Genomic DNA, 27,577 nt, shown 5'->3' on the forward strand with positions numbered 1-27,577 from the left:
GTCTAAACCACCAGCCTGGGAGCACTTAGGGAGGGATCCAGGGCTTCAGCTGAATACGTAAGAGTGGAGGGCCCTGCTGGGCATAGGTGGAAGAAGAGAATCTTGACCTCATGAAGCCTGGACGCCCCAGGGGGTGGGAATTTGAGGGTGGGAAACTGGGAGTGGGGGGGTAGGTAGGGGTTACATCCACAGAGAAGAAGGAGGAGGGGTTAGGGGATAGGGGGTTCCCGGGTGGGTGGGGGATGGGGTAAGGGGACAACATATGAAATGTAAATAAAATATCCAAGAAAAAGAAAAAAGAAAAAAAAAGACTAAAGTTCATGATCTTACAAAATGTACAATAAGTTATCAAAACTTTCCAAAGAAAATTTAATGGCCAATATTCAAAACTACATAGAATTAGAAGATAATACAGTATATTTATTTTTGCAAACACTGAAAATGTTGGAGCTGCTCAATTACCAAATTATTAAAAATAATTTTACTTTTTTAGAGAAACAAGTTAATGTAGCAAACAAAAGCCCTGTAGACCTCACGTTCTTAACCAAGCATTTTAATTATAAGTACTTGCTGGGAAATATTTAAAAGTTTTCTGAGGATAATTGGGGCCAAAACACACCAAAAAGAAAGGATGATCTGATAGGAATAGATATTTACAGAAGGAACAGGTTTGTTGCTCCGAGAGTATTTATCCCTTAGGGAAGATCAGAGAAAACAAGCCCATAGGTATAACTCATTACTCATATAAAATGATCCCGTTTCATTAAGATACTATAGTGTATGTTTAGTGACAAGTTACTGAAAGTTTTCAATCTCTAATTAGTTGTGCCTTACATGAACCAACCAGTCCACATTTAATCATATGTTTCATCTAGTACAGTGGTTGCTTAAAATAGAGACACTTCCAATTCTATGTTCTATCTGAAACATTTGTCATTACAACATTTGTGCAAATCTGCAGGCAGAGTCAGAGATTTGAAATGCTTTTTTCAGGAAACAAGCACAGGTAGATAGAAAACAGGTGAGATATGTTAGAACTAACTAACACCAACTGAATTTGATTGACAGTTGCAGAACAATTCTGCTGAAGAGCAGGATACATGATTTATGTTGTGGTCGTTCTGTGCACCCAGTGGGTGCTCATGTGGCTCTACACCCACCCAAGAGCTCTGGATTCATGAATGAAAGACGTGCACATGCAACCTTTATATTTCATCTTGCCTAACTAGCTCAATGGTTGGGCACTTCCAAACCTCCCCACAGCTAGCACACACTCCCCTCCGGTATTCCTGAGTTAACAGTTTCCAAATCTATATTTTATCTTTGCTCCCCTGTTTCCTTCTGGGCAGCCCTCCCATGGTGTTGCTTTCCCTTTGCACCTACATTTCGGTTGTCTCACCCTCCTACTCCTTCACAGCATGGCCCTACGCTCCTCTTGGTGAGACTCCCTTTTTCCCTCTCCTGTGTTTCTTGCTGGGAAATCCTAAAAGTCCCACCTCTGTCCTCCTGCCCAGCCATTGGCCGCTGACTCTTTATTGACGAGTCAAAACACCAACTGTTGGCCCGGATCCGCAGCGGACATGCGAATTCCCACGTAAACACAAATCAAATCCCCCAACAAATATATGTAAATGACCATAGAATGATCAGAAATACAGACCAGATTCTGCCTTAAAATAAATCTTAGCAAATTAGAAAGAATTCAAATCATAAAGTATGTTCTCTGACCACATGGAAAATAGACTAGCAATCAATGAAAGAAGAAAATGTCCAAACTCTTGGAAATTAAACCACATTCTAAAAAGGCTAAAGAGAAAATTTCAAAGAAGATTAGAAATGTTTCATATAAAATATTCTGAAATTCAGCTAATGTAGTGGTGCTTAGAATAAACTTTGTAATAATAAAGACTTAAAACATTTCAAGGCAATATCTGGGTTTCTATGTAAAAAACTGGAAAACAAACTAAACTGAAAACAAGCAGAATGAAGCAGACAAAAATAATAGCAAAATAATAGTAAGTTTCCTCCTGAGGCCCATGTCCTTTTTAGCACCAGCTCTTCTTTGGCACATGTTACCATGGTGATGTTGGAAACAGAAATGGTGAATAAATCAATAAAGCAAAGCTTATACTGGAAAAATCAATTAAGACTGATAACACTTTACCAAACTGACCAGAAAGAGAAAATTACTAATTTAAGATTAATTCATCCAGGGCTACACAGAGAAACCCTGTCTCGAAAAACCAAAAAAAAAAAAAGATTAATTCATGCAGATTCAGCAGACAAGCACAATAAAACTATCCTAGTGGATCTACTCAAGAACCTTTGGTATAATTTGATGAAACTTTTCATAAGTTGTTATAAAACATTAAAAGATTGTTACATATATTTTAAGTAATAAATTTAAGAGACTTATACCATATTCTCAGAAATTGCATTGATTTGCTAAAAAAAGAGACACAGAATGCCATGCCATATTTAAAATTACTGGGCTAACTAGAAGAACGCCTCAGCAGGAAAAGGCATCTGTTGCCAAGCTTAGTGATCTGAGTTTGACTCCTGGGACTCACATGGTGATGGAGAGAATGAACTCCCACAAGCTGTATTCTTGCCCCCATCATCATGTGGTAACATGTGCCAAAGAGGACCTGGTATCAACAAGGACGTGGGCCCTGGAGGAAGCTTCTATTATTTTGCTAAGTGGGTATAGCATTGCAACTATTCCTGATAACATATTGCTCTACTCTTAGATCCTTACAGTGCTCAGCCCTTATCAGAGAAGCTTCTTCCATTAGATGCTAAACAGCACAGAAATCCACAACTGGTCAATATGCAGAGAATAAGAGACTCTGTAACGCTCATCCTTTAATGGCATGTATGGATCACACTCTCAATGTTCAAGAATCTATGTAGAAGAAGAGCAGAAAGAGTGTGAGAGCCAGAGGTGGTAGATGACTTCCAGGAACCAGCATTGTCCAGCTACAGCAGGGAAGATGCACATAGTAACTCACAGAGAACATGACAACACATATTAGACCTGCTCAAGTTCAAGCAAGACAAAATCTCAACATGGAGCAGGGGAGTAGGCATGAAGTCCCACCCCTAACTAAGGAGCTATTGCTAATCAGTTGGAGCTGCTGAAAGAGTGATGTTGGTTTTCTTCAATAGATTGATGCCTAGTGTATGAACCACACTCCAGGGCAGACTCCACACCCAGGAGTACACCATAACAAGCTGTACTCCCTGTGTTGTGTTGTGGTGGTGGTTGTTATTGTGATTTTGTTGTTATTATTGTTGATGATGATGATGATGGTGATGATGATGGTGATGATGATGTTAGGAAGAGAGTTAGAGTAAGAGAATAAGAACTTGGGTGAGTAGAAAGGAGAGGAAGGGATCTAGGAGGAATTTTGGGGAGGAAAATAAATATTATCAAAATGTATTGTATGAAATTATCAAAGAATGAATAAAATTTTATTTGAAATACATAAAAAATGTAAGAAGAGGACATGAGCTTGAGAGTGAGAAGAGATGAGGAGGGTTGCGCAGGAATTAGAAAGGGAGAGTAAAGAATAGCTATGATCAAGATACATTGTATACATGTATGAAAAATTCAAAGAAGTAACATTTTATCAAATAAATATTAAATATTTTCTGGTATAATAAAAAGTGTATACAATAATGCTATTCTTAACATTATACTGAACTTTTTAAAAGACTTTTAAAAGATATTTTCTTCATAAGATCAAACAAGGATACCTCTTCTTACTCCTTCCTTTCTTGAGGCAAGACTAGGGACTGATCTCAGAGACCTCATGTGTGGTGAGTGCTCTTCCCCTGAGCTATAGTCTCAGCCCTATACTTGCTCTTTTCATACGTCCTCCTGTAAGTTGTAAAGGTAAGAAGGCAGACTCACTGCAGAGAAGTAACAAAGGCACGTTTGCCCACAGAGGAAATTCAATCTACATAAACTTTTAGAATAAGTATGTGATTTTAGAATGTTGTAGGGTAAAAGATCAGGCCAGATTTTTAAATAGTCAAAATAAATAACTGTAAGCTAAAATTTAAGACAGTACTATTTTGTCATATTTCATAATGATGAGTAATTGTAAGTCTTACAAAATGTGTAAATCTTTATGCTAAAGCCTTAAGAATAATGACAAAGGTCCTTATTAATAGAGAGATATACTATATTTATGGATTGGGACAATAAATATAGTATTCACTCTTCTAAATGATATGTAAAATTAACAATTCTAAGAATAATCAAGACATAATTGTTTACAGATATAAGTAAATGTGTGTTTGTTATAAGTAATGCAAAGAAATTGGGCCTAGCAAATCGATTTTGGAAAAAAGTTAAAGAAATCCCACTATCAAATTTTCAGATACCATAATAGCATCATAATTGAGACGATGAGTGTAGGGAAGAGCTTGGACACTGAGAGCAAGTCCAGGCATAGAGCCGCACACGTGGCTTCTGTCGGAGTACCTGTGAAAGCCGATGGGGACCTGTCAGTGAAGGACATTGGGACAATCACATGCCATATAAAGGATCCTTCGCCTACACCGCACATCTTAAATGTTACATATAAAACTTTTGTCACATGAAGATGGCCAAAAAGTTCCTGAACATTATGATAGTTCCTATTAATTGCCAACTTGACAGGATCTAAAATCACTGAAGAGACAAACCTCTGGGTATGTCTTTGAAAGCTTAACTAGATTAATTTAATTGGAATAAGAAGACCCAAACAAAATATGGGCAGTACACCATGGGCTGGGGACCTGTACTAAATAAAAAGCAAGTGAGTTGAGCACAGGCATTGATTGTCTCTGTGTCCCAACTGTGGAGGCAATAGAAACAACTGCTGGGGTTTCTGCTGCCATGCCTCTCCTCCTTAGCGGACTGTAACTCAACTGGGAGCCAAAATAAACCCTTCCTGTTTAAAGTTGCTTCTGTCAGGCATTTTGTTAAAGCAACCAGAAAAGAAGCTAATATACACATATACCAAATGCATGATCCATTGAGTCATAATAAATTGATAAATTACACTTCTTCAAATTAGCTTATTTTGTCCTATAAAAGGTTGTGGTAAGTGGATGTAAAGATACTGTAGGTGGAAAATATCTACAATCTCAGATCTCACATAGGTCTCAGAGAATACCTTAGTAATAAAACAACTTTACAATAAAATGGCAGTGATATTAGATAATACTTGTCTTAGGGTTTCTGTTGCTATAACATTTAGTTGGGGCTGGCTAAAAGCTCAGACATTTAGTCGATTATTGTCATGGGGGAGCATGGCAATGTGCAAGCAGACATTTGGTTGGAGAAGGAACTGAGAGTTCTCTATCTAGATAAGCAAGAAGAGAGAGTGATCCTTGGTCTGGTGTGAGCTTCTGAAACCTCAAAGCCCACCCCCCGTGACACCCTTCCTCTAACAAGGCCATACCTAAACCAACAAGGCCACACCTCCAACAACACTACTCCCTATGAATTTATGGTGCCTATTTTCATTCAATCACAATATTTCTTAAAAATAATATATAATGCTAAATAAGCATATGAGAAAGGTATTTAACGTCACTAGCCATCAGGAAGCTACAAGTGAAAACCATGTGTAGGAGGTATAACTACTTAATTCCCTCAGCAATAAAAGGGAATGAATATGTCTATATGCAACAACTTGGGTAAGTCTCAAAAGGTATTATACTAAAGTAAAGAAGCCAGTCTCAAAAGTTTGCAAACACAATTCTATTCAGAGGGTAGTCATGGAAACACAAAAAAATAGTGACAAAGAGAGAAGTGTGATGGCAGAAGAGTGTGGCAGCAAGGGATAGCACAAAGGGAGTTGATGAGACTAACCGGGGAGGGAGCAGAGAGAGAGCTGCTGTGTCCAGTCGTGGTCGTGATGCTAGTGATGAAGGGAAGTCTACACTCACTACAATTCACAGAATGGACACAAATAAAAATAAATCCCTCAATCTCTTGGTAGGCACTTGTCTTAGTAAAAGAAACCAAAACAACATTGATCTCTTTATAAACAGTATTTCAAGACATCTCCACAAGGTCTTTTATATGAAAGCAAAGACTCCTCATTCTATTTCTGGAAATCTACCGTATGAATCTTCATTCTGAAACATGCAGAATCTCTAGAACATACTAAAATTACAAGATTCTGTGTGCAGTGGCACACATCTGTAATCTCACCAGGGATGATTGCCGTGAGTATGAGGCTATTGTGGGCTGTACAAGACACTGTCTCAAAAAAAAAAAAAAAAGAGCAAGCAAGCAACAAAACAAGAAATGTTCCTAAAAGTATAACATCCTGAATTAATCCTAGCAAAGCTTAATAAGCTTATTTTGGACATGCTCTATGATGATAAAGGTATATCTATTAGTGGGGTTACAATTTCTATTTCTTGAAATATAAATACATCATCCTTAAAATGAGTTATTTCCCAGCTTGGAAGTAGAGTCTAAACCACATAGAGACTTGGAGGCCAACCAAGGCTACAGGAAATCCTGTCTCAAACAATAAAATAAAAATAGCTATTTTTATTGATCAGGAAATAAACCTTCAGCTTTGAGAGTTCCAGTTTTTGCAGAGATGCCATTTCATTTTTTGTTCTTTTTTGTCCACATTAATTGGAATAGACTTCTATCACTTTATCCCCTTTTTCCCTCCAGCCACTCCCAGCTACTCTCCCTTGAACCCCTTCCCCCCTATATTTTTTCATATGTATATCTGTATGTAACAATAAAATCCAAGAAAAAGAAGCTGACCCTGGTATGTGCATGTAACAATAATGAAGGAAAAGAGGCTGCCTGCTTGTTCCTTCTTACACCCTTCCCAAAAAGTACACGTGTCATTTTTTAATCACTGCTTCTCAGTTTTCCTTCTCAGCTTGCAAGTTTAACGTTCAGAAGAGCAAAGAGGGGACAGGAAGGGTTGTGATGTGGAAGATGGGTATCAGGAACAGCTTCACACTGGAGGCCACCTTCTGCGGATCTACTCTGGGTAAATGTCCTTGATGACCTCTTCCAGAACAGTATATCAAAGCTAGGCTTTGCCATAAGATGAATGCTGCGGACAGTTCAGTCGTGAGCATATACTTGCACACTTACATTTGATCAGTCCTATAAGCAAGATGAATAAACTTCTCTTGTGTGGTATCTCATGTCATCATGTCCCTTTGTTTATCAAAGAATGTTCTGGGATGCACAACAAATAGTTGTTGTTTTTTAAGATAATTCTTACGGATTTTTAAAAATGGGAATTCCTAATGATGTCAGAAAAAAAGCAATACACTTTGAATGTTTTTATTTGATTTGTTGAATGCAAAGCAAAACTAGAGTGGGTATTTTGCTTTATTTATTTCTTTGGTTGGTTGGTTCATTCACTCATTGGTTATGTTCAATTTATATTTGAAAGGAAGCCTTTAGCTCCTGCTCTGTGCTCTTTCATAAGAACTGTCTTTATCATACTTAGTTAGCATGTACTAGTGACGTTAGAATATTCTGTTTTGTAATGATTTTAACACTCTTAGAAAATGTTTCAAAATCTAGGTTATATGGTGATACCTACCTATAATTTCAGCACTCAAGAGACAATAGCAGGCAGATCTTGAGTTCATGGCCAGCTTAGGCTACATAAAAGAATGGTTTCCATTTTGAAAAAGGAAAATGCTGGAAACTCACATATGTAATTTCTACCAAGGTTTTGATTTGTTCTTTGTTTCTGTTTTGAGACATAGACTCCCTGACTGTCCTGGAACTCACTATGTAGACTAAACTTACCTCAAATTCAAAAATGTCTTCTGAGTTTCCCCCTGTCTTCTGAGTCAATGGAATTAAAGGCATGTGTAACCATAATAACGAAAAATATTCTCATGGAATTTTTGTCAGAGTAGTTATCATCACCGTTAATAATTGGTAACCATAACTAAATCTGTCTTACTGACTTTTCTTCTGCCTCACAACACACACCTTTGAATAAGTTTTGTCCCAGAAAGAAATGAGCAAAAGCATTAAGCTATTAAATGACATACTCCAGAGTAGAAAATTGAAAGGACAGAATGTGGAATCATATCCATGTTTTATTTATAGTGTCTCACAATTTAGACTTACCGTAAAAAGAAAAATTAGTAACTCATTCTCCAAGGTGAATCAATTTTTTGATGCTTTAGGCAATAAACGAGGCACTCATTTCAGCACGAAAGACTTAGAGTCAATGGGATACCATTTTTGTGATTCTCTACTGGACTACTGTGATCCTGACAGGAGCAAAGTAAGTCAACTCAATTTGGATAAGTATTAGATTCAGGCTGTCACATGAATGGTCTGTCTGCTGTCCTACAGTGGGTTTTCCCTTTTAATATCCTAATGGTTTTATAGGTTTGGATGTAAGTTGTAATCACCCTGTGACTATTATTGTTGATACATCTAAACATTCAGTTAGTTTAATTAGAAAGTAATGCAATTCTTATAATGAACTCATTTGTAATTTTTTCTTAGTATTATCAGTGCCTGAGAGAATTAGAAGAAATGGAAAAACATATGAACTTGGAAAGAGCCTTTGATGATTCAGATACTTCTCTAGTAGAAATTTCTTTGGATGTAGAGTCTAGGTAAGTCAAGAACATTGACATAATTTGTTACATTGTTTTACTGAGTTTTTGTTATACTACTTGGATATTCCTGTCAGTTCCACACAGAAAACTCTGACTCATATTAGGGAAAGTTTTCACAAGTGCATTATTTTGGTCTAATATATCAAGGCTTCATTTGATTTATTCAATATGAGCACTGTCATGTGTCATGTGTTTACTATATGTGAAAGACACACCAAATTGTTTTGCATTGTCTCTATTTCTCATTTAGAGCATTTTATATCTACAGCAAAACCAAGTAGACATTAGAGAGGTTTAGCATATATATCCCTCATTCCTATACATCCAGAGCCTCTCCTCCTGTTATCAACCTCCCAGGATGATATATATTTCAGTGAATTTTATTAACACCCAGTTGTCACGCAGTGTCCATAGTTCACATTAGCAGATACTCCAGTAAGAAAGTAGTTTCACATGCTGTGGATTTGGACAAATTTATAATGACATGTATCCTACCATAATAGTATAAAGCAGAGTATCTTCACTGTATGGGCTCATGCCTCCATTTATTCTTTCCCCCTTGACAACTGGCAACCACAGCTCTCTATCATTGTCAACTTAGTTTTCTCTTTTCCAGGGTGTCATCTGGCTTGAATTGTATAGCATATAAACTTTTCAAACTGCCTTCTATCCCTTACTTGCATGCCTACAAAATTCCTCTGTCCTTTCATGGCATAATGGCACATTTATTTTTTTTTTAGCTCTAAATAGTAAGAATTGTCTGAATATACCAGAATTACCCACTCAACTGAAGAATATTTTAGTTGCTGCCAAGTGTCAGCATCATAAATAAAACTTCTATAAGTATCATTCTGCAGGTTCTTCTGTGATATGTTTTCATCTCTATTTCGTAAAAAATCAAGCAATATGATTGTCAATGTAAAAGTACAGTTTGCTGTATTATTTTACTATGTGTGCCCTTTATAGCAAGCCCAGTATAGTGTTATAGGTTTCACAAATAAAATCCCAAGAGTCATATTGCCCAGGACCATATGGTGAAGCACTCAAGTCATGCAGAAGGGGCTTCTTCACTCAGAGCTGTTTAGGGTTTGTTTTGGGTTGGGTTTATTTGTTCCCTTTAACACTTTTACAATTAAATTTCACATGTTAAGAACTCTTAAAGGAGATCTACCCTAAATGAAAATTTAAGTTGACAATGTATCATTGTTGATGATTATTCTACAGTACAATATTGTACTATAGAATTCTAGAAATTATTCCTTAACTGACCTTCATGTCTATTAACTAATAACTTGCATTTCTTTTGCTTCTGCTCTTAACCACTATTTTATAATGCTATGAATTAGACAATTTTAGCTACTTAATATAGATTGTGTACTGTTTTGAAAAATGTTGTATAAAACATGTTAGTACTAGTATCTTGTCAGCTCTAGATTTGGGTTCTTGGATTGATGCCCAGTAATGGTATATCATTCATATTACCCAGATTTATTATCAGGTCACCTACTCGTACTATATTTTCATTTTCTAAAGAATCTCCATATAATTTAATAGCAGTACTACATCACTTTGAGTTTTGTATTTGCATTATAAATGTATGTCCAATTTCATTCTTGTGAATGTAGATACACAATGTCCCGGAACCATCTGCTGAAAAGGTTATCCTTTCCCTATTGTGTACCCTTTATACCTTGGTTGTATATCAGTTGACTATTGTGAGATTAATGCTGATTGTTAGATTTATTTTCTTGAGAGATATCTACCTGTAAGTGTAACTGATGGGACATTTGAAGAGGATTAGGTCACGAGGGATGTAACAGTTCATTCTATTGATGGATTAAAAACTTGGGGCTATTGGGAGATGAAAGAACTATAACAAGTAGGGTACAGTTAAGTTCCTGGGACTATGACTTTGAAAAGTTTGCCTTTTTCTTTGCCCTGGCCCTTGCTCATTATTCTTCTTGTAGAGAGAGAAGGACAAGAGATTATTAAGAAAGTAAAACATAATATAATTAGGTAGGCTGAGGGTAACTCATTGTAGACCTTGAGTGGCTCATTTGTGTGAAAAATTCCTAAAGTTATATAGAAAGATGCCACAGTTAGGCAGAAAGTTAACTATTGTCTAATACTGTCTTGATGTTTCAAATAAAAATATCAACAATTTTTAATAATAATTAATACAGCCATGTCTTGAAAAACCAACCTAAATTTTATGACATGAGCAAGAGAGAAGTCTATGATGAGAATTCTAATTGCTTTATGAGAATACCTTTTCTGTTTAATATATATTCTTCTAAAAGTGAATGACAGTGCATAAATTAGTGCTATTTTATATCTATTTTCTATTATTAAGTTATGCAGTAACCATTAGGTTTCAGATAATCTAATGGAATCTTTCTCATGGCTTAAGAACCATGTGTGAATGGTGATACAATTTTTGTCCAGTTCTGTCAGTCACAAATGCTAAGTGTTCTCCACTAATTCTTCTGTTAGTTCTTATTGTTACAGTTTATTTTCTTCACATATTTTCACCTATTGCTACTAGTGTGCTCTTGCTTTCTTAATCACAAACTACAACTATGCCTTCTACAGACTAAGTTCCCCAAATACTTGGAAGCTTTGTTCCAAATCCTTTTCAATTCTCAAGTAAAAGCATGTGGTAGTTTTCATGTTCCTCTTTTTAAAAGACAGATATGCATTAGTAGGACATAGAGTATTACTACATTTCAAGAGTGAAGCTTCTTCATTGTGTACTAGATATTATACAGTTTCCAAAAGGAAAGATACCAACCAGATAATTCCACATTTTACAGATCTTCTTGATAAGTATATTGGAGATAGGAAAACAAAGTACTTTCTCAATTTCGAAAAGAGAGCCAAGATGTTTAAAAAGTAGTTCTAGTTAGGTATGATGGTACATACATGCCTACAATTTCAGGACTTGAGAGACAAAGCAGAAGGATTGTAAATTTCAGGCCAGGCTAAACAACATACTGATACTCTGCCTCAAAAAACAAGAGCCATTCTAGACAGCATACTCTATTTGTATAGAGTTTTGTGATGCTAGAAAATAGAAGATTTCTTTGTACATTAAAATACTTGATCCTACTTCTCTTATGCTGGTTTAGAATTGCTGTTAAAAATGTAGGTCGTTTACAAATAGCCCATCAACAATGATAGATGCTGAGACTGTGGAATATTATGCAGAAATAAGGAAAATCTGTATACACTGATAGTCTGTAATAAAAAGCAAAGCACACAAAAGTTTTATATAGGTAGATAATATCTTTTATATGGATTAATATAAAATATATAGTTATTCATGTTTTGAGAGCTAAAACAACAAAAGGATAAGTTTTAAAACTAATAAAGGGAAAAAAAACAATGAAAATTTAATATTCATCATTAGGAAATTGCAAATTAAAACAATGAAACACCACAACAAACATTTTTAGAGTTTCTTAAAATCCAAAACACTGGCAATACTAAATGATAGTAAAAATGTGGGAATATAGGGCCTCTCTTTTGGGTGGGGTTATTTTGTGTAACTCTTCCTGGGGAGATGTGAATAAAATTCTATTCATCCTAGAGAGGGCGCCAAGACAGACCAAGGAATATTTGACTTGAATTTAGCTGGTGAGCCTGTGAACACTTACTGGAATTACTAACAGAATTATAAATGCCTCAAAGGCTGCTGCAGCATCAAAGGCCCTTCACAGTATGGGTGTCAACTCACAAAAGTTGCATCCATAGTAGCCCCTGATCAGCTCTACTGATGCCTCTACCAAAGGAATCCTGCTCCTTCCCAGAAAGCCTGCTAATCTGAAGTAGGGGTTTTGTGACTTTTGTAACTCTCTGAGTTTCCTGAGCCTTGTAAGTTTCATGCCCTCCATGGGCCTTGAAAAATCTCTTAGCTTCCTGAGTCCGATAAATCTCCTTCCAGGAGAAATGTTTTAATTCAGAGGAAATAGCTTTAAACACTCTATTGTTTGCTCTGGCTCTTATTCTTTCTATCCTCTCTTCTGTGCTGTTTCCTGAGCCTTAAATGGAATGGTATAGCGTGGAGTCACTATTCCACAGCGACAGTCACTCCCAGCAACCTAGCCTTTTGTGAGTCTCCACTGTAACCACTTCACACTGAAAACATGATATCTCCCTCCACATCAGTAACCAACATACATGATCACAAATAGTTAAAAGACAAGTGAACAAGTTCATCATATTTGATTGGCAGAAATAGCATTCAGATGCAGAATATTTGCTAAACATTGTAATGTTTCCTATGAAGGCCATTATTAAGGCCTTCATTTTCATGCCGTTCCCTTCTATGTTAAAGGTAGCTCTGTCTTCTATCACTTCATCTTATTCTCTCCTATTTTCCATTTATCCTGAAAAATCATGACTCACATGAAAAATAACACCCATGTGTTTTTTACTTTAAAATTTCTCCCTTAGTTGGGCAAATTCTTTATGGACGTACATATCAGTCATAGTCACATGGCTTATCATTCACAGCAAAGGCCACACACCACTGATATCACATCCTCTTTACAATCCTGTCCCATACATAATATTTTCCTTATTTTTGAAATTAAAAGAAAAAATTACTGTAGATCTGAAAACAACTCCTACAGTAGTGACTTTTCTATAAAACTGTAACTACACAATGCATTGCATCTAACATATTAAAACGCACATTAGATAGAAATACAAAAACCACAACCCCCACCATTCTGCAACAATTGAGCAAAGATAAAATGCCTGAGGAACAACATGGCTAACTTGCAAAGAATGAGCTCTTTAAGCACTAGTAACAAAAAAGCACAAATGACTGAGTGTACAACTGCACATGCTAAAGTGAACCTTAGGCACTAGGGACCAGCATTTTGTCATTGAGCAGTAACACATATTATAAACATGCATAGTGTCAAAGGAACATTACCAGCATGAAAATGGAGCTGTGTCATCTAGGCAATAAAACTCTACAGCACTGTTTCTCAACTTGTATGGGCCATGACTCCTTCGGGGGTCACAGATATCCTGAATATCACAAAGCAAAAAAATAATTTTAAGATTGGGAGTCACCACAACATGAGGAACTAACCGCATTAGGAAGGCTGAGGACCACTGCATATACCACATCTGTTGTCCATTATCAAATACACCGGTAGAAACTTTGAAGTGAAAGAAAAAAGAAAGAGAAATAGAAATAGAAAAAAAGGAGTGCCCCTTATTTTCTGTTTAAAATCAAACAGAAAACAAACACCAATTCTGTTGTACACTAACATCTTCAAAGTACATCATGTACAGAAGGACTAAGAACCAAACTCTGCTTACAGAGATCCAAACATGAGTGAGAGCACGCCCCTCACACGGCTTTCCGATGACTCTCAGGAGGAACCACTTCGTAATCACTGGCACTGAACACAGTTGCAGAATTCTTCGCCAGGTACTTGAGGAAATCATGAAAACCTGAGAGACTGCAGTATGCTGAAATTCTCACAGATCGCCCTGATGCACCCCTGTCCCAGGTGCATGGAGCGTCACATTTACTGAGATTGTTTGCCTGGTGATCAAGCCCCAATCACCCACAGCCATGGTGTCAGCTTTCAGGAATCTTTAACTTCAACCCTGTCCATAAATTTGTCTTCATTTCCAACAGAGGGCCCTACTTGGGCCCTCTTCTTCCCAGGAGGCTGAGGTGTCTTGTCACCATCTCCATTTCCTGGAGTTTTCTGCCTGTGCCTTTTTGATGTCACGTCATTTTTCCATTGCAGGCCAGATGTCTTCTTACCAGGAGCAGCCAGCCCGACTCCTCTTGCCCTCTGATTGCCTTGCTCCTGACCAATTAGCCTTTAAAGTTCTCTGTTTCTGTAAATTTGTGTCCATGTATTTAAGAGCTCTGCTTTCTGGAACCCATTCATCCCAATTTCTGTTCCAACCAATGAGATGTATGAAATATTTTCCTTGTTTGTCCTTTGCCCTTTATACACCTTGCTTTGTAAAGATGAAGTCCATGAAAGCACAGCACTCACTCTCCCTCCTAGAATTTAGGCTTTAGGTCTGCTTGGTACCAAATTCATAAATGATTTACCATCTCCTCTTTCTCCCACCACCTGCAATTACCACCCTCCTACTGTCTACTACATGCTACTTTCAAGGCTGCACTATAATTTCTAGTCCATTAGTATTTGGGAATATCCTCATACTTGTGTGAAAGATGCCATTCATCAAGAAGATATGTCACTCCATACTATTTAGAAGAAATTGGTCACTGGGATTTCTCCCCTCTCAGATGTCTCAGCCTTGATAGCATAACTCCCACTACAACAGGAGGTGTACCATCTCAACCATGTAGAAAATGCAGCCACATTAGAATTGCCCCTGTGGATTCTCTACCCTTAGACAGGTCAACACAATTGTGTGACTGAGTCATGCAACTACTACACACCAACTCATCCTTGGTTCTTGGGTTTTAAGCCAAACAAACTGAAAAAAAAGTCCACAGAGTATTCATAATAGCTTTATTTATAATTACCCAAACTGAAAGCAACCAGATGTCTTCCAAGAGATAATTGACTTTTTTAAAAGTGTGTCCATATAATGCAATATTATCCAATGATTAAAAAATAAGTGAGTTGTCAAACCATGAAGATATTACAGAACAGAAACTTAAGTCCATATTGCAACCACATCAAATGAGTTTCATCTTGATGAGAACAAAGTCAAAACAAACCGTGGCCAAGAAATAATAACTGAGAAAGATTTGCTACCTCTAGCAGGTAAAGAGAGCCAAAAGCAGTGCCTTCCTCAAAGGCAGTGTGGGAATTTTACCTAGAAAGCCTATAAATATTAATATAAGAAAGAACTATAAGGATGGACATCTCCCTGAGCATACTCAGTTAAGGAGTAGATTCTTGACCATGCTCAGATTAAAGTTATGCTTCACAAAAGAATAATAACAAACACATTGGGGCATTCGTGGCCCAGGGTCATGTAGCAGATATGAAAAGGGAAGAATGGCAGACAAGAACACTTTGGGACATGCTCAATTTGCATCCTAAAGGTGGCAAACGTGTTCAGATTCATCAAAAAGATAGTGGACTGAAATGCCTCTAAGCTTATCTAAGTTTGTTCAAAAGACTTAGATAAAGTAAATGACACTCTAGTGGTATATCAATATAGGAATTTGCCACTGAAGTGTCTGCCTCAGGACTGGTAACAATCCTGGGAAATGAAAAACATCTGAAAAAGCTATGTACTCTCTGATACGACTATGTGACATGATAGACAAGACAAAACTAGCGGGAAAAAGGAAGGGTCAGAGGTTGCCAGGGGTTCTCTGGAGACAGAATCATGGATAATCAAACAGGATTTTTGAGGCAGTGAAACTGTTTGATGCTGTAGTGGTGAAAGATACATGTCTTTATAAAGTTGTCAAAACTTACAGAATTTGTTAAGTCAACTTCTAAACAATAAATTTGCTATCAATTGTAACAAATTCCCATGTAGCATAAGAAGCTAATAAAGGAAGTTGTGCAGGAGGGAACTGTGAAATATCTATACCCATTTCTGTAAACCTAAAACTATTCTTAAAAAGTAAAATCTATTCATTAACAATAACATATCAAAGATACAACCCAGAAATATTTTCTTCCATGACTTATCACTCAAGTAAATAAATTTTGCCACCACTGTACTAAGCAATTATACTTAGAAATAGATTTGTGTTTGACCTCTTTTTTTTTCTTGAGGTTCTATGCTTTGGATGGCCCTTAAATGATCTTTAGGTAAAATAGAAATATAGTGACATAAAATTAATGTTCAGAGCCAATGGTAAGCATAGGAGTTGGAGAACTGCACAGGTCCATCACGTACGTGTTTCCTTAGTAACAAAGAACACTTAGTCTCTCAATGCACCAGGTAACGTGATAATGAGCCAGACAGAAAAAGCAATCCTTCTTCCATGGTGCTTACGTGCCAGCAATACATCCCCAAACATGTATACTTTCTATACATTCAGAAAATAAAAATACCATTTCTAAGTTATATGAGACCACCAAATAATAAAGAACTTTTGTAAATATCATTCTCTTTTGTAAATAACATTCTCTCTATAATTAGAACTGTCCATTCAAATAAGATGATAAAGTAAAAGTGACATAGAAATTTTAAATTCTGAAAACTGTAATTGTTATTGTTTTCTTGTTTTAGTAGTCGAGGCTCTGACAGCTCAGAGTCCAATGACACTCAGACTTATCTTCTCAAGGTGACCTCTCAGGTATGATTAAAAGTTTAGCCTCAGTGTGGATATGTTAAGCAGGTACACTGATATTGTTACTAACAACCAAGAAGAAGAAGGTTTGTGCTTTTATCATTACTGTATAGTAATAATTGGGTTTTTTTATTTTGTTCATTATCTTTAAATCACAGAATTTTTATTCCAACCCTTTTATTTCATAGATAAAAACATTAATATCCAAGGGAGTGAAGTTAATTTTAAAATGTCACATCACTGGTTAATGTCAGATATGGTGACCTAACTTACATCACTTGTTATTAACCCAATACTCATCTATTTAATTACACATTTATTCTTACTATTGTACTCATGCTGTGTACTAGGCACACTGCCTGGGTGCTAGGAACAGAGCAGTGAAAATAGAGTCAAAAACCTTTCCCTGTGTCTTCTTATATCCTAGTTTGGAGAGTGACACAAATAGGTAAAGATATGACTCTGTAGATGAGGGTAGATGCCTAAGGAAGCAATTACAGAGTGTCTATGAGATTGCAGTTTGTATGAGCTTACTAAAGAAAGAGATGACACTTAAAGTGAGGGAATAAGCTTTTCATTGGGTGACAGACAACTGCAAAACACTAGCAATTTACAGTAAGCTTTTATTTTCTCATTCTTGGGATCTGAAAATTGATGCCACTAGACTTTGATAGGAATGATGGGGTCTATGGTGTTGTTTTCAGACTTCAGATTTAGTTCTGTTAAATAATACATTTTCATTCCCTTAAACCAGAGAGCATCCAGTGTAAAAATCCCATGACGAAAGCCCCTAGTATGAAAAGGATAGTTGTACAATATCAGCCCATTGACAGCCACGCTTCCTCCAGCAACCATGTATCTTATTACAACCAGATCATATACCATATGCATTAACATTTCACTAGCCACAGTAAGTCACATAGCCAGGCATGCTCAGTATCAACAGAATGGAGAGATATTCCATTTTTCATGAGAGGTTCAACAGAGTTTCATAGCAAAGACTAGTGATGCATAACCCTATTATAGAGGACAAAACATTTAGAAGCAGTGGTTTAGCATTCCACAGTTCACCTCTAGGCCACAGTTACTAACTCCCATAAACAAATGGTAAGTTTATTAGTACTTCTCCCCTTTCCAAAATACCCAGAGTCTTGTTCAGGCATGGTTATTGGTCCCCCCCCTCATCAGGACCTTCACCAAGCCTGGACCAGAACCTGTAAAATAAGGCAAGTTTTTAGCATACACCTACAATAATGGAACAGAAATTATAATAGACTTACCATTAAAAATGAAGAATGGGGAGTACATTAACAGTCATAAGACCAAAATAATTCTGAGTTTGCTTGCATGTGTGCTGGGGATCAAAACCAAAGCTCTAGACATGCTATGTAAGAACCGCAAATTTTTTATTGTGCAGATATGGAGTAATCTCTGCTCCTGGGGATAGGAAACAATTCTAAAACCCCAATTGCTTTTTCATAGAATCTTGTGTTTGCTTTGCTTACATCTAGTGTGCACAGTTGTGGTGTGTGGGAAAGAATGGGACATATTCCAATTCCTAGGAAGTGAGTCTGGAATGACTCTATTTATATTGTCTTTGATATGTTCATTAAATACTAATTTTAAAATACTCTTTTACTAGGCAAGAAACAAGAAAAAGTATCTGAAAACAAAGAGGGAAAGAAATGCCATTCTAGCAAACCGGCAGAATAGCATACATGAGGTAAATCTTGATTAATGTAATATTAGGAATATTTAAAATATGAATACAAGAGTGGCGAGTCATATGTTCTCACTTTTCCTCAGAAAAAAATGAATAGAACTTTGATCATATTATTTGGTGTTTACAAAAATCAAAAGACCTTTGATAGGTGAGAGGCAGGCCTTATTAAGATGCCATGTTGAATTTCATTTATATTTACTCTTTTAAAATTATTTGAGAATGCTTACAAAACGCATCCATTATATTAAAAACAAATTTGAAAATAAAACAAGAAAACCTAAAAGTATATGAAGGAATGAAAGTAAATGACGCTGAGAGATGAACCAATTGGCACCAAAGTGTGCAGCAAACTAGACATACTGCTTAACAAAGAATGAAGAGCAAGCATTGACAGTCTAAAGGGACATAGGAGATGAAAAATAATCTATTCAAAAAATCCTCAGATTCATTGTAAATAGCAAGCCTGTGAATCCAAACTCTCCTTGTCCCACTCCTCGATCTGTAAGACAGAAATACTACTGCAGAACACTGCTGCCAAGAAAATAGGTGACACCTCTCCCACAGCTCCCAGAGATATCTTCCTAGGAGGAACAAGGCATGAGAATTCTTGCCTCCAACAAACCAGCTGTTGAGGCTAAGTTCAAGGTGAGTGCAGAGAAAAGGACAAAGAATCCTGCTACTCAAACCCTAGTCTTTGGCTAGAGGTTTTATTTTAGGTGCTACACCACTCAACGCCTGGGCCCTGATCATTCTTGAGTTGGCTTGTACCATATCAGTTTAGGTAAGGGAGAGGCACTTGAAGACCAAGGGCTACTGTAGCCAGGCTTCTGTTAGAAGAGTGTCACTGTCTCCAGCCCCAGATCCAGAACTAAGAACTGGATCTTTTTGCCTTGAGAGAGAACCAAGCAATACAACAGATAACATCCTAATCTCTTCCCAAGAAATTTACTTAATTTGCAACAGAGAATATAGAAAGTTAAAGCTTATGAAATTCTTAAAACCTGTGCAAATATGGTAAAAAAGAAATTGGGCAGAGATTGGTAGGTTGATTAGAAACACATGCTTAACTGTATCCTAGCTACTTTGTAGGAGAACTGGGGAGACATCTGGGAGGAGCCCTGATCTCAGAACAGACCTCATACACAACTTCTAGACCTACCCATTCAAAGGAGGTTTCCTAAAAATTCAGCTGTAGAGCAAACTGTGACCCTGGGCAGGGTTGAAGACATTAGGGCAATCAGCCAAAAATTAGTGGAGTTGGACAACTCCATGTAGTCAGAGAAAACCCCCATCGTCCCTGCATGCACTCTTAACCACCGAGCCCTCTCTTCAACCTCATAATCAAGTTTTTATTTTTACCTTTTCTTCATTTCCATAGTGTCTGTAAAAGTAACATTTATTTGCTTGATGTAATTGTCTCAGAGGCTTAGTGACGAATAAACTCACCCTCTCTAGTTCTTTCTGAACCCTTGTTAGCTGGTTCATCTCAGCTGTTCTGGCTTACTCCTCTCCAAGGTGACTGATTCAATCTGGCTTCTCTCAGATTCTCACTGAATTGCTCTCCTTGGCCTCAAACTAACTCTGGCAATTTGTTCTAACCTTCTATCTCCTAATTCTCTGGCTTCAACTGCCTCAGCTGACCAGCACTGAACTGCATGAACTCACGAATGAACTCAACTCCACTGCACTGACCCCCAGCCCACTGACTCTCTCTCCCAGCGCTTCTCTTTCCTGTCTTCTCCTGAGATTTGGGTGTGCCCTATCTCTGACTCATTCTGTCAAATCTTTTTCTGATTTGACACTTTATCTGCCCCTCAATTAGACAACATTGGTTGGGATTAAAGGTGTGTACTAAAGGATTCCAACCAGAGGGATTAAAAGTGTATAGTGTGTCTATATTCCAGCCAGATCTAGGTCTTTAGATGTGATGATCTCTTACCAGAGTAGCCATGTTTCTGGGCTAAAATTTCTCTAGAAGTGTCAATATCTGTCATCAATTAAATATGCAAAGAAATGGATTTTGTGTTTTAACTATTTTGTATATTGTGTTCTACTGTGTGTTGTTTTACATTATCTGTCTTGTTTTGTTGGGAGGTTTCATTCTGTTGCCCAGGCTACATTTGGAGCTCTAGAATCATAGATGCTAGCATTAATTCTATTTTATAATATAGTTACTGAATTATATGCACTGCATGCTGTCAAAATGCTTTTCAGTATTTTTCCTTTCCTCTTATCTTTTCTTTTAGAAAAGTCTTTATAATGTTAGGCCAAAAAAAAAAACCCTAAAAGCTTGAAAATGTCAAAAATGTTTTTGTCGACTTGTAGATTATTCAAGGTTCACAATCAAAAGTCCAGTGTGTATCTCTTAGGCCAGGCCAGATTTACATTTCTTCCTCAAAAGAAAAAAATGGTATGTCTATGGTTTTCATTGTTTTAGAGATCTTTATAAAGCTCAAGAAAATATTCTTTTTATAATAGTATCTTTTATATATAAACACAGTTCTGAAATTTGTTGGTAGATTTTTCATACAAATGTGTGTGTGTGTGTGTGTGTGTGTGTGTGTGTGTGTTCATTTGTTTCATACTCTCAGCTTCTAATTTAAGTAATTCTAATTTAACATTTTTTTCTCTTTGTCATGATACATGAGTTCTGTGTAAGGAAAAAAACCTCTTTAGTAATGAAAAAAATATTGGCTTTTTCCTGATATTTATTGTTGCAAGAGATTAGTCTTATTAAGAACACTAGAAGTTAGGATTTATGAGACAATTTGCCCATTTTAAATCTATAAAAATAAGAAATATTTGTTTAAAATCTATCATATCATAATCATATAAGAAACATACCCCAGTATCATGTTTATAATATATCATGTGTTTTCTTTCTGATTCTCTGTTCCATTAGGTTTATGGCAAAGAACATTTACTCCAAAGACACGAAGATTCAAATTCTGATGGGAAAGGTAAACTTCCGTTTTTGCCTTCTCACAAACGATTAGTTTATTCAACAACACTCATTTTATGCCAAAACTATGAGGCTGCCATTGTGCTTGGTGTCAAAGATACAAAGATGTATATAAGGGCCACCAAGATGGCTCAGCAAACAAAGGTGCTTGGCACACGTGCCTAGCAACCTGAGTTTGGTCCCTGGGACTCAGGTGAAAGTAGAAGGAGAAAACCAATTACACAAAGTTATCCTCTGACTTCCACACACTCAGTAACATGCACTGCTTCATATGTATGCATCAAGTATGCAAACATGACACAGTGATGATAAAAAGTAAATATATTTTTAAAAAAGAAATATATGATACCAGTTTTTCCTTTCAGGAGCGTATCTCTTTTTTATTAATTAATTATTTTATTTATTTACATCCCAAATGCTGCTCTCCTCCCCAGTTACCCCTCATTGAGTTCTTCCCTCCATTCCACCCCCTTTCACCTCTGAGTGGGTGTCCCCCACCCTGGGGCATAAATTCTCTACAGGATTAGGCCCATCCTCTCCCTCTTAGACCAGACAAAGCAGCCCTCTGCTGTATATATGCTAGGACCTTGGATCAACTAGTGTATGCTCTTTGGTTGGTGGCTCAGTCTCTGGGAGCTTCCATGGATCCAGCTTAGTTGACACTGTTGACACACAGATGACACTGTTGTCTTCCTATGGGGTTGCCATCTCTTTCAGTTCCTTCAGTCCTTGCCCTAACTCTTCCATAGGAGTCCCTGACCTTATGCTTGCCTGTGGCTCTCTGCATCTGTCTCAGTCAGCTGCTGGGTAGAGGCTCTCAGAGAACAGCCATGCCAGGATCCCATCTGCAAGCACAACACAGCGTCAGAGTGTGAGGAATTGGTGCCTGCCAATGTGATGGATCCCAGGTTGGGCCTGTTACAGGTCAACCATTCCATCAGTCTCTGCTCCATTTTTGTCCCTGTATTTCTTTAGACAGGAGCAATTTTGGGTCACAAGTTTTGTCAGTGGGTTGGTGTCCCCATTTCTCCACTGGAGTTCCTGTCTGGCTATTGGAGGTAGTCTCTTCAGGTTCCATATTCTCTCTGTTGGGCATTTCAGCTAAGGTCAGCAGCATTGAGTCCTAGGAGCCTCCCTTATTCTGGGTCTCTGGAACTTTCTAGAGGCTCCCCTGCCCCACCCCAGCATCTGTATATTTTCATTCATACTCCGGGACTGTAGGACTCTGTCATCTCTCTCCATACCTGATCCTGCTCCCCTATCCCCACTTCCTCCTTCCCTCTGCCTTCCATGACTATTTTGTTCCCCCATCTAAAAGAGATTCAAGCATCCTCACTTGGACCTTCCTTTTTGTTTAACTTCTTTGGGTCTAAGGGTTGTATCATGGGTATTCTATACTTTTTGGCTAATATCCATTTGTCAGTGACTACATGCTATATATGTACAAATTAGGAAAGGGGAAGTCAAGGTATTACTATTTGCAGATGATATGATATTATACTTAAGTGACCCCCAAATTTCTACCAGAGGATTCTTACTGCTGATAAACAACTTCAGCAAAGTGGCTGGATATAAAATTAAGTCAAAGAAAAGAATCAGTAGCACTACTTTATACAAAAGATAAATGGGCTGAGAAAGAAAATAGGGAAGCAACACTTTTCACAATAGCCACAAATAATATAAAATATCTTGGTGTATCTCTAACTAAGCAAATAACAGACTGCTTCTATTTCATTAGGGGTTATGGGACTGTTTAGATCATTTACCTGATCTTGATTGAGCTTTGGTTTATGGTATCTTTTGTTCCTAGAAAATCATCCATTTTGTTTAGATTTTCCAGTTTGTCAAGTATAGGCTTTTGAAGTAAGACCTGATGATTTTTTTAATTTTCTCAGTTTTTATCCCCCTTTTCATTTTTGATTTGTTAATTTGGATACTATCTCTGTGTCTTTTAGTTAGTTTGACTAAGGGTTTGTCTATCTTGTTGATTTTCTCAAAGAATAAACTCTTTGTATTGTTGATTATTTTTATTGTTCTTTTTGTTTCTAATTGGTTGATTACAGCCCTTAGTTTGACTATTTGTCATCTAATGTTTTGGGGTGTGTTTGCCTCTTTTTTTCTAGAGCTTTTGGGTGTGCTGTTAAGTTTCTAATATGAGATCTCTCTTAACACTGCTTTCATTGGGTCCCATAAGTTTGGGTATGGTGTGCCTTCATTTTCATTGAATTCTATAAAGTCTTTAATTTCTTTCTTTATTTCTTCCCTGACAAAGTTATCACTGAGTAGAGTTATTCAGAGCCCATGAGTATTGGGCTATCTTTTGTTTCTGTTGTTCTTGAAGTCCAGCCTTGGTCTGTTGTGATCTGATAGAATGCAAGGGGTTATTTCAATCTTCTTGTATCCGTTGAGGCTTGTTTTGTGTCTAATAATATGGTCAATTTTGGATAAAATTCTGTGAGATGCTAAGAATAAGATATATTCATTTGTTTTGGGGTGAAATGTTTTATAGATATCCATTTGGTTAAATCTATTTGGTTCATATCTTCTGTTAGTTTCATTGTATCTTGATTAGTTTCTGTTTCAATGACTTGTCCATTGGTCAGAGTAGGGTGTTGAAGTCTCCCAGTATTATTGTGTGGAGTCCAATGTGTGTTTTGAGCTTTAGTAAAGTTTGTATTATTAATGTGGGTGCCCTTGCGTTTGGGGCATAGATATTCAGAATTGAAACTTTATCTTGATGGATGTTTCCTTTGATGAATATAAAGTATCCTTCCCCATCTCTTTTGATTACTTTTGGTTAAAAATCTATTTTTTTTTTTTTTTTTAGATATTAGAATGGCTACTCCAGCTTGTTTCTTGGGATTGTTTGCTTGGAAAACCTTTTTCCATCCCTTTACTCTGATGTAGTATCTATCTTTGTTGCTGAGGTGTGTTTCTTATATGCAGCAGAATGATAGATCTCTTTTACATATCCAGTCTGTTAGCCTGTGACTTTTTATTGGTGAATTGAGTCCATTGATGATGAGAGATATTAATGATCAGTGATTGTTAGCTCCTGCTATTTAGTTGTTGGAAGTGATACTATGTTTGAGTGACTCTCTTCTTTTGTGTTTGTTGTTCCATGATTAATTTCTTGTGTTTTCTTGGGTGTAGTTACCCTCTTTGTGTTGGAGTTTTCCTTCTAGTATTCTCTGTAATTAGCTGGATTAGTAATCAGATATTGTTTAAATTTAGTTTTGTCATCAAATTTCTTGGTTTCTCCATCTGTGGAGACCCTGTTCACTTTCCTAGGTTTTTCATCTCCAGGGTTGCCTCCATTTGTGCTTTCTTTATTGCTTCTATTACCATTTTTAGGTCTTGGACCGTTTTGTTCAATTCCTTTACCTATTTGATTATATTTTTCTGTATTTCTTTAAGAGATTATTTGTTTCCTCTTTAAGGGCTTTTACCTGTTTGACTGTGTTTTCCTGTATTTCTTTAAGGGAATTATTTATTTATATCCTCTTTAAAAACCTCTATCATAATGAGATGGAATTTAAGGTCAGAATCTTGCTGTTCAGGTATGCTAGGATATCCAGGGCTTGCTATAGTAAGAGAGCTGGGTTCTGGTGATGCCATATTGCATTGGCTTCTGTTAGTTATGTTCTTGCACATGCCTTCAGCCATCTGGTTGTCTCTGGTATTAGCTGGCCTGGGTGCCCGGGATTGTGGCAGGCCTCTCAGGAGGCAGGTGGAGCTATGTATCTCAGGTTATAACAGGCAGGCCTCCTGGGAGACAAGCAGAGCTGTGTGGTGGAGGTGAAATGGGGACAGACGCCCCAATTTATCATGTGTGCAGGTGGAGGGAGGGAGATGGGCCTCTAACAGGGCAGGACAGAGCCCAAGTCTGTTGCTCTCTGTGGAGTTCCAGTAGGCATGAGGATTGGGTCAGTAGTTTCACCTGTGTTTCCAGCTAGAGCAGGGCTCCTGGGAGACAGGCACTGCTGGGGGTTTGGGGATGGAAGGGCAGGCCAGAGCTCATCTTTTAACAGGTGAAGAAAAGTAAATAAGCAAGCACTGTGTTGCAGGTGACATAATGCGAGCCATGTCTCCAGGGAGCAGTGACAAGAGTAGTTAATTGGTCCACATATTTGAGGCACAATCTTAGAGTTTTGGGAAGTTATCCTCAAATAGAATATAGGAATTTAATGTTTTTAAAACTGTCTTCTCCTCTTATTTCATAACATAATAGAGTATGATCTCTGGAAAGAAATTAAATCTGCAACATTTATTTGCTGCTTCTGTAAAGAGCTATCTGATATCTGAACTAGCATTGCTGATATTTAACTTCTATTACCTTACCCTGAAAGTTCCCTTAAGAAAAATCATAAAATGTATAATAAATATAAGTATATAGATATATACTTTATGCAATGTATGTCAATCATATGATAACTTACCAAAAATAATTATTTAATTATATGTATATGTGTGCTAATTTATGATACATTTATATCACCCCTAGTGCCCAAAAAGGATTTAAGGTAACATAATTAAAATGTATACATACATTAGTGCATAAATTCATTCAGTCTGTAAAACAGGAAAATAGGAAACTAAACATAGAAAGATAAAATCCATACCAAGAACAAGGGAGCACTCTATTATAATTAAGATTCATTTCACTTTAAATTAGCCATTCTGATATTGATCACCAAGGAACTCAGAAACCCTTCTTATATTCTTTTTTTGTTTAAAATGTCAGAAATTAGAAATAAAGGTAAACATAAAGAGGGCTGGGAAGACAGCTTCATTGCATAGCGTGTTTGCTGCACAAGCATGAATGCTTGATTGTCAGAACCATGCGACCATGAGAATCAGAAGCAGGAACACATGTCTGTAATTACAGCATACCTAGGGGAAGACAGAAGGAGACAGGAGACTATAAGCTTGCAAGTCAGCTAGCAACTCTGTCCACCACAGATGCGTTATGGCATGTACATGCCCACATACATATGCACACAACCTAACACACAAGGATTTTTAAAAATATAAAAAAGTAATATTTTTAAATTTTTTTGTCTGTACATAGACTTCACATGTTAATAAACAATATAATTGTGTTATTTTGCATGTTTCTTTTTCATTTAAATTAGAGTATTTTATAAACATTTTTACATGTGAATCAATGGTAGCAAAATATTTTACTTTGTAAAAAGAATCTTAATTTGTATAGGTAGGCCCACTGTTTAACTTTTTTCTAACTTTCCTTTATTGCAAACAACATAAAAATCTATCCATTCGTACATATACTTGTTTCTTTTTAATAAATTCCTAGAGAAGCAATTCTTGTCCCAAAGGTATAAATACTTGAAGTACAACAAACATGTATAATATTTGAAGGTGTCATATGTTAATTTCATTGAGTTTAAACTACAATTCACACAGTATGTACACTTTTCATTTTGAAAGGAGATACAAACTTTGAACTGTCAATAACCATTCCTTTCCATTTGTTATGCCCCTTTACCATCTTCTCTAGATCCAAGGGCAAATGCACCAGATGTTTTTGTAGCTCGCTGTTTCAGAAGATCATTGCCTAACCAAGGCTTGGGTGAGTAAAGAGGGCTCAGAAATGTGATCACCTATAATCTGAATATGTGTAATAACAGTCATCTTTATCTTATCAAGCTCTATTTTAAAGAATAAGATGCTCTGTTAAAAAGAGATAAAAGAGGGAGATAAAATTATACCTATGGTACTGAATATATATTACTTTCCGTGCCTACTTTCTCTTTTATGAAGGGGTATATCTAGCTAGTTTTAGAGATAGATGTCCAAAAATAGAGCTCAGGTGTACATGATTGCTCTGAGGACAGAAGTGGGATCTCCCGAATAAGCTGGCTGTCTTGAGTAGATGAATCAGTAAGATCTAAGTTCTACACACACACACACTCTCTCTCTCTCTCTCTCTCTCTCTCTCTCTCTCTCTCTCTCTCTC

At 36.8% G+C, this 27,577-nt stretch overlaps 1 protein-coding gene across 8 annotated transcripts in view; it reads left to right on the forward strand.

The window, feature by feature from the left end:
• Positions 1-27,577, forward strand: part of Agbl3 (ATP/GTP binding protein like 3) — a 67,591-nt gene that overhangs the window by 24,479 nt on the left and 15,535 nt on the right. For 2 of the 8 annotated variants that reach the window (XR_003711522.1, XR_003711521.1), the window contains 5 exons: positions 6,899-7,025; positions 8,194-8,294; positions 8,522-8,634; positions 21,538-21,595; positions 27,119-27,190. Coding sequence is in view for 5 of the 8 variants with exons in the window: in XM_028768358.1 (XP_028624191.1) it covers positions 6,899-7,025; positions 8,194-8,294; positions 8,522-8,634; positions 16,852-16,918; positions 18,555-18,635; positions 21,538-21,595; positions 27,119-27,190 (619 nt within the window). In the remaining 3 variants the exon portion in view is untranslated. Of the gene's footprint in view, positions 1-2,750; positions 3,310-6,898; positions 7,026-8,193; positions 8,295-8,521; positions 8,635-13,976; positions 14,087-16,851; positions 16,919-18,554; positions 18,636-20,960; positions 21,046-21,537; positions 21,596-27,118; positions 27,191-27,577 lie in introns of those variants that run through there. The other 6 variants (XR_003711523.1, XM_028768358.1, XM_028768359.1 and 3 more) reach the window with 6 other exon arrangements.

This window comes from Grammomys surdaster, unplaced genomic scaffold, assembly GCF_004785775.1.
Source record: "Grammomys surdaster isolate TR1022 unplaced genomic scaffold, NIH_TR_1.0 186, whole genome shotgun sequence".
NCBI classification, from domain to species: domain Eukaryota; kingdom Metazoa; phylum Chordata; class Mammalia; order Rodentia; family Muridae; genus Grammomys; species Grammomys surdaster.